Below are 7,944 nucleotides of genomic sequence, written 5' to 3'. Positions count from 1 at the left end.
AAAAAAACAACACTCCAAATCTCACATCTCCAAATGACCAATTCAAATGTAGAGTTTAGTCTGTCCATTTTATTAATTATATACATGTTTATTAGTACAAATCGAATCATCCTTCTACTTTACTTAACAGTTTCTTTGGACACATATTTTACAGCAAATACATTTCCCACAGAGACATAAAGTTAACATGCAATGTCACATGTTTCACATGCATGTCTATTCTTCCTTTGCTGAGGGACCTTCATGCAAATGCATTTTCCACAGAAACAGAAAACTAACATATAATGCCACATGTTTGGCAAGCATGTGTATTCTTTTTTTGTTCTTGTTAAAGGGACTTCATTTTGAGGTTGGCTTATTTTCATAAATGTAACAAGTTACTACAGGCATATATTTTCCCAAACACAACAACAGTTGAACACAACAGTTGGGCTATATTGTTTACACAGAGATTAAAATGCAGTTGAGCCTGTTCTTAAATACCTTAATTGCAGTAAGTCATTTAAGCACCCAGAGAAGAGAATCAGACTAGTGACAGTTGGGTGTCCAGACAAGCAGTGTGACCACCAACATCAATGTCTTATTCTACCCCTGTGATCAGGACTAGAGTCACTTTGCTTAATCCTCAGGGATGCTAGGTAGAGGATTCATCTTGGAAATTAAAACACCGCAAGCGCTTGCTCTGTACAGAGGAGAAGAAGCCTCAGACAACCCATGTCCCAGTCACGTCCACTGTGACAGTGGACTCGGATTCCTATAACGGCTACAATGTGAACTCGGCTTCCTATAATGGCTACAATGAGAACTTTTACTTCCTGCGTGTGAATATTCAGCAGCTATGAACAGGAAACATTTTGAAAGGCTAGAGGCTCTTTGCAAATCAGTTGCAAACAATCTGCTTGTTTTCCACTTTGTAAAGATGTGGACATCTCATTCACCTACTGTTAACACCAGCACTATGGTTTTTGTTTTTGTTTTTGTTTTTCTTTGCTGAGCTTCTAAAGAGACCATTCTCATAAGCTAATTATGACACCATACTATAGAAAGTCCTTCTGCTCTTCCAATCTTCTGTAGACAGGACCCCTCTTACACCCACAGTTCGCTATGGGATGACCTGGATGTCTGCTGCCTTATCTTTCATTTGGAAGCAGCCTAGATGTCAAGTATCCAACCACAGAGAAAACACTAATTCCAGCACACTACTGCGAAACCGAACCTGTGAGCTGGAGGGACTCATACCCCTTGCTTCAGACGAAGATCCCAAAAATAACAGCACTGGAACACAAGGGCGATTTTGTTTACATAGAGATTAAAATGCCGTCAAGCGTGTTCTTAAATACCTTAATATAAAGGTCAGGATTTGTTGCAAGTCATTTTAGCACCCAGAGCAGAGAATTAGACTCGTGATAGATAGCTGGGTGTCTGGACAAGCAGTATGACCACCAAGATCAATGTCTTATTCTACCCCTATGATCTTCGCTGGGATCCAGAGGGCCACGTGGCTCTGTGGAGCACAGCAAATCTCTTGGCATCCAAAACACTGCTCTGGCCACTGACACCTGTACCCTTCCTTCATGTGTGATCCCACCCATGTGGAACAGTTCTTTTAAATAACAAAAAAACAAAAACAAAAACAAACAAACAAAAAAAACCCATCCTGTATGTTTTTCAAATTTTACAAGAAGTTCTCCTTTTTTTTTTTTCAGGTAGTTTTTTTTTTGGCCATTCTGAGAGGTCAGCACAGAGGTGGAACCTGGGGAGGAGGGAAGGGCACACAGGCAGTGTCGTCAGGGTTAGTGCTTGAGATTTCGTCCCTTTCCTCTACTCCAGACTGGAGAAAATGGCATGTCTTTGCTGTGGACCAGGCCTTTGATGGTTGCTAGGGGCAGGTTGCTAGGGGCAGGTTGCTAGGGGCAGGTTGCTAGGGGCAGGTTGCTAGGGGCAGGTTGCTAGGGGCAGGTTAAGATGCTTCAAAGCATCCAATGAGGACCTTTCAGACACCAAGAACTGATAAATGATTATGTATGAGAAAGCCATTCTAGTTTGACTCTGGGTGGCACATGCTAAACGGAGTGAGGGCGAGGTTGTACCTAGAGTCGCCAATATGACCGCCCCCAAATTTCTTGGAAACACTGAATTGAGTCAAAAAAAAAAAAAAAAAAAAAAAAAGACAGCAAGAGGGGTGGAGGTTTTCATAAAACACGAAGCAAGGTGTTTAGCATAGAAGTTTTATGTCTGAGTAAGTCCAAAACTATGAAGGACAGGAGTTTAGAAAGTTAAGGTTGGTTCCCGCCCCCCTGCCCCCGACAATTCTGAATGCAAGCCATAGGGCCAGAAGTCTAGGATAGGGGAGCTGTAGTAAAAAAAATAAAAACTAATGGAATTCTCAAATAAGAAGGAGCCAGATGTCTCTCCATTCCTGAAAAGAATGCAAAAGGTGCATCCTGCAAACATGGACAGCAGCATGGGGAAAGCTAAACCAAACACAAAAGCCACTCATGGTGATATAAGCCTCCACAGTGGTTCTTACAAGGACAGCTCACCCAGGAGGTTATGCATCTCCTCAGGTCACTTACCAGGTCAGGCAGAGGATGGTGAAACCTCCTAAAAATGGAATGGGGAGCAGAGAGTGAGCAAGGAGTAAGAAAATAATAATAATAATTAAAAAAAAACACAATTGTCACAGACCATTTCCACCACGGAGACAATTCACATGTGCATACCTCAGACACACAATAACCAAACTGAGCTGCAAAGGAGGCGAGGAAGAATACATCTGAGATCCTTAGCAGCCTTGCTCATGCCTTGGCTGAACCTAATTGACTGAGAGATGAGAGCCACTGAGAGAGGAAGGCATTTAATACCCGCCAAGGAGCCTACAAGGTCGCCTGAATCCGTGACAACAGATGATCTCCTTAAAGGTCCTCCGCATCTCTTGGCTGCGGAGGGCGTAGATGAGAGGATCGATCACGGAGTTGCACATGATGAGTATAAGGTACATGTTGAAGTAAGACATAAAGCAAGAGCAGTAGACGTTCTGAGGGCAGGAGATCATTAAGATAAGGTGAAGAAAGAAGGGAGACCAGCAGACAATGAAAATCCCCAGTAGCATGGTGAGGGTAATAGCCCCCTTCATGCTGGTCCTTTGCCTCACAGAGTTGTATCTGGGGGAAGCTGCTATCCGCTTGACATGGTTCCGGGCCAGGAGGAACATGTGTATATACAGAGACACCATGAAGAACAGCATGGTGAAGAACATGGAGATGAGGCAAATGATCACATACTTGGACTCATAGTAGATGATGAAAACAATGCCACAGCTTATGCAGAAGGTCCAGATGCAGGCGATGATCACCCCAGAGCGCCTCGCCGTCATGATGTGGTGGTAGCGCAAGGCATAGAAGATGGTGATGTACCTGTCCACCGCAATGGCCAGCAAACTGCACATCGAGGCCACCACGGAAATGCAGATCATGGAGTCGAACACGTTGTCGATGTGACGCACAAAGGTGTCGGCTATCACCAGGTGTTTATTATTTAGCAAGTATATGGTGACAGTCTCCCAGGCATTGGACATGCTCACCAGCATGTCGGCCACGGCTAAGCTGCCCACAAAGAAGTACATAGGTGAGTGCAGGTTTTTGTTCTTCACTATAGCCCCAATGACCAGGATGTTCTCTAAGAGGCTGATGAGACCCAGGGTCAGGAACACCTCCACGGCGATACCCATGTCTTCACAGGCCGAAGACTTGTTCTTGACATTTGATCCTAAAACGCCGTCCTCTGAGGCGTTCAGGGTAAGATTCGATAGAGTCAGGGTGGAGGAGGAGTTCATTGCTGGAAGAAAATGCCCCCACTTCTTGGCATCGGATTTACTGTAAGACAGGTTTGTTTGCCGTTGTTATTATGATCTCAAGAACGTAAGCGAATCCCACAGCACAGAGTGTGCCTACCGTACCAAAACCAAGTGCATCTACGGAAATGGCTGGATAGACACAGGTATACTGGAGTTGTGACCCTGCTTTGCCTCGGGCCCCTGGTGCCTCAAATTCTGTCCCTCTAATACAAGCCTGGTGTCTTCACAGGCTTCTTCCACATACTCACATTCTGTCACGCTCGGCTTACAGTGTTTTTGTGAAGCTTCCATTTTTATGCAAAGTACAACTTCTCTTTCCATGTCTGATTTTTTGACTCCTAAGTTCACTCTCAGAGGATCCCCTGAACCCTATCCAAACTCCATCAAAAGTCCCAGGCAGTCTCCAGATTTTCACATTATTGGGCGACTGCATCATATTTTGCTCAAGTGAGTCCAGATTGCTGGAGAACATATAAACATTCCATGAAGGAAGGCAGATTTGTCTGTGTTCTTATCATTAACCAGGACTCTCCTCAAATCCTCAATTCATCCTCTCCGGTGTCATGAAGGACTGGAGCAAAGGGGTGGCTTAGCTTGAGCGTAAACCCAAAGTTACTGTCTCCAATCGATAAGCTTACTTTGCAGTACGTTACGTAGAGAAAGACAACAGGACTCTCCCGTCAATAAATATTTTCCTTGAATTCTGAATAGTCTGAATTTCACTGAATCTGAATGCTATTTTTAAAAGTTCCACACGAGCACAGTGTGAGGGAATAATTATGAAATGTTAGAGCCAAACACATTCAGAGAGCCATCGTATTAGCAATGAGGTGGAACTATTAGATTGTAATCATTTGCAATACATTTACACTTCAGAGGTATAGATAGACCCATTCTACTGTTGCATTAACCACACCATCCAGCTGCCTTAAAAAAATAAAAAATAAAAAATCTCTAAGCACAAGCTGGCTCACCCATTCTGCTCTGCTCCGCTCAAAGGTACGCACGATTCCTCACGGGTTCCAAGCGGTTTCTGGGAGTTAAATCTTCTGTTTACCGGGCTCTGGTTTTGCATCCGAGCCAGGCGCCCTCACTGGACGCTTCGCTCTGCCTGGGCACCTGATGTCCACCTGGGCGGACCTCGGCGAGAGAGTAGGGCCATTGCCAGGGCGCAGTCTCCTCCCGACCTAAACTGGCACCTCACCACTCTGCTTTTAAACAGCCTCCGCCCGCCCATATCGCCGCCTCTCGGACTTCTGAGTTCTCGAGCAACTTTGCAGCCACCAGCTTGGGAACCTAGGAGTTGTGTGTGCAGTGCCACCTAGTGGTGCACCACTAGGTTGTTGCAACGCACAGCCTTTAGCTCTGAGGTGCTTCCAATTTAACAAATCTTTTCCCTTTGGTGCGCACAGATGGATTTTTCCAGTTGATGATTCTTTGTCTCCCCCCGTCCCCCCCCCGTCCCGCCACTTTCTTCTAACTCGCTGATTAAAATTCTGCCCAGTTCAATGACCTGATCTGCCCTGTTCTTTGTCTTTCCGCTACAGTGGCTCACCAGTGTGCCTGATACTTCTTTGGAAAAGCCAGAACCTGAAAGATCTACTGAGATTTGGACACACTCACACACCGAGAGACAGAGACAGACAGAGACAAGGAGACAGACTGGAGGAGAAGGGATAGACAGAAAATGCGGGCTTGGGGGTGGGGGGAGTCATCATGTCACAGGGAGAGACAATCTGAAATCTATGAAGAGGTTTCTTAACTCTGTACTGCAAAAGAGACCGGCTGGCAGAAAACACCCTACAATCTAAGTATTATCCAGAGTCCCCATCTCCAAGATCAGAGAGGGATCTGCAAAAGACGCGGGCTTCACAATAAAGTGCTGAAAGTGGAGTCTTCACAAAAGCCAGTTATCTGCCACACCTCCACCCCAGGCATGGTGGGGTTGATCTGTGAATGCAATATGAAGCTTCAGTGCTGTGTGGAGATGCACTGAACTGGTTTTTTTTTTTTTCCTTCTTCTTCTTCTTCTTCTTCTTCTTCTTCTTCTTCTTCTTCTTCTTCTTCTTCTTCTTTTTAACTACAGCAAGTGACTGCTTTTGTTATTCTGGGCTGAGAGAGAGGGTGGGGTAGGGGAGAGGGAAGAGAGGGGAGAGGGTGAAGGGAAGAGGGGTAAGAGGGGAAGGAAAGGAGGAGGGGAGGGGAGGAAGAGGGAATACAGCAAGATCAAGTTTCTAACTTTGGGAAGCATAGGATTTGAAGGCTGGCAGCCCAGCTGAGGAACCCTGCTCCAGGAATGGTTCCTTCCTTCGAGATGCTATAGACGCTTCAAGATTTCAACTTTAAAACACGCATGGTCATATACCTCCATAATCGTTTGTTTGTTTGTTTGTTTGTTTGTTTGTTGGGGTTTTGGGGGGGTGTTTTTTTTTCTCAAGATTGCTTTGGCTATCCAGGATCTCTGTACTTTAATGTTTGTTGGTTGGTTGGTTGGTTTTAATTTTTGTGAAATATATTATTGGAAGGAAATTGCAATGAATCTGCAGATTGATTTTGGTATTATAGCCATTTTCACAATATGCTGATCCATCTTCTAGAGTCTTCGACTTTTTTCTTCAGTGGTTTTAAATGCTTCATTGCATAGACCTTTTACTTCCTTGCTTAGGTATATTTTTAGTCTGTTGCAAATGGGATTGCTTCCCAGGTCTCTTTATGGGATGCGTTTTACTGTTATGCAGGACGGCTGCTGGGTCTGATATGTTAATTCCATACACTCTCACTTTGCTGTGTTTTTTTCTGGATCCAAACTCTTTAGGATCTCTTACATACACAAATGCATCAGTTACACACAGGATAATTTGATTTCTCCCTTAAAAAAAGAAAAAAGCCGGGCAGTGGTGGTGCACGCCTTTAATCCCAGCACGTGGGAGGCAGAGGCAGGCGGATTTCTGAGTTCGAGGACAGCCTGGTCTTACAGAGTGAGTTCCAGGATAGCCAGAGCTACACAGAGAAACCCTGTATCGAAAAACAAAACAAAAACAAACAAACAAACAAACAAAAAATCTGTATCAGAGGCTGGAGAGATGGCTCAGTGGTTAAGAGCACTCACTGGCTTTTCTTTCTTTTTTTATTATTTTTATTAGATATTTTCTTCATTTACATTTCAAATGCTATCCCAAAAGTCCCCTATACCCTCCCCCTGCCCTGCTCCCCTACCCACTCACTCCCACTTGTTGGCCCTGGTGTTCCCCTGTACTGGGGCATATAGTTTGCTAGACCAAGGGGCCTCTCTTCCCAATGATGGCCGACTAGGCCATCTTCTGCTACATATGCAGCTAGAGACACGAGTTCTGGGGGTGCTGGTTAGTTCATATTGTTGTTCCACATATAGGGTTGCAGACCCCTTCAGCACTTGGGTACTTTCTCTAGCTCTTACATTGGGGGCCCTGTGTTCCATCCTAGAAATGACTGTGAGCATCCACTTCTGTATTTGCCAGGCACTGGCAAAGCCTCACAGGAGACAGCAATATCGGTCCTTTCAGCAAAATCTTGCTGGTGTATGTAATCTGCATTTGGTGGCTGGTTATGGGATGGACCCCTGGGTGGGGCAGTCTCTGGATGGTCCATCCTTTCGTCTTAGCTCCAAACTGTGTCTCTGTAACTCCTTCCATGGATATTTTATTCCCTATTCTAGGGAGAAATGAAGTATCCACACGTTGGTCTTCCTTCTTGATTTTCTTGTGTTTTAGAAGTAGTATCTTGGGTATTCTAGGTTTCCGGGCTAATATCCACTTATCAGTGAGTGCATATCAAGTGACTTCTTTTGTTATTGGGTTACCTCANTCAGGATGATATCCTCCAGATACATCCATTTGCTCAAGAATTTCATAAATTCATTGTTTTTAATAGCTGAGTAGTACTCCATTGTGTAAATGTACCACATTTTCTGTATCCATTCCTTGGTTGAGGGACATCTGGGTTCTTTCCAGCTTCTGGCTATTATAAATAGGGCTGCTATGAGCATAGTGGAGCATGTGTCCTTATTACCAGTTGGAACTTCTTCTGGGTATATGCCCAGGAGAGGTATT

At 44.6% G+C, this 7,944-nt stretch overlaps 1 protein-coding gene across 1 annotated transcript; it reads right to left on the bottom strand.

Annotated features, from left to right (window-relative positions):
• Positions 1–2,824: 2,824 nt before the first annotated feature.
• Mc5r (melanocortin 5 receptor) lies at positions 2,825–5,013 on the bottom strand. Its single transcript, XM_021151071.2, has 2 exons — positions 4,831–5,013; positions 2,825–3,875 (listed from the first exon to the last, which is right to left on the bottom strand). Exons 1-2 carry the CDS (start codon positions 4,929–4,931, stop codon positions 2,858–2,860), a joined length of 1,119 nt encoding a protein of 372 aa, XP_021006730.1. The 5' UTR covers positions 4,932–5,013; the 3' UTR covers positions 2,825–2,857.
• Between the last annotated feature and the right edge of the window lie 2,931 nt (positions 5,014–7,944).

The sequence above is a fragment of the Mus caroli genome, chromosome 18 (genome assembly GCF_900094665.2).
Source record: "Mus caroli chromosome 18, CAROLI_EIJ_v1.1, whole genome shotgun sequence".
Classification (NCBI taxonomy): Eukaryota; Metazoa; Chordata; class Mammalia; order Rodentia; family Muridae; genus Mus; species Mus caroli.
This window is presented reverse-complemented; position numbering and strand designations above follow the sequence as displayed.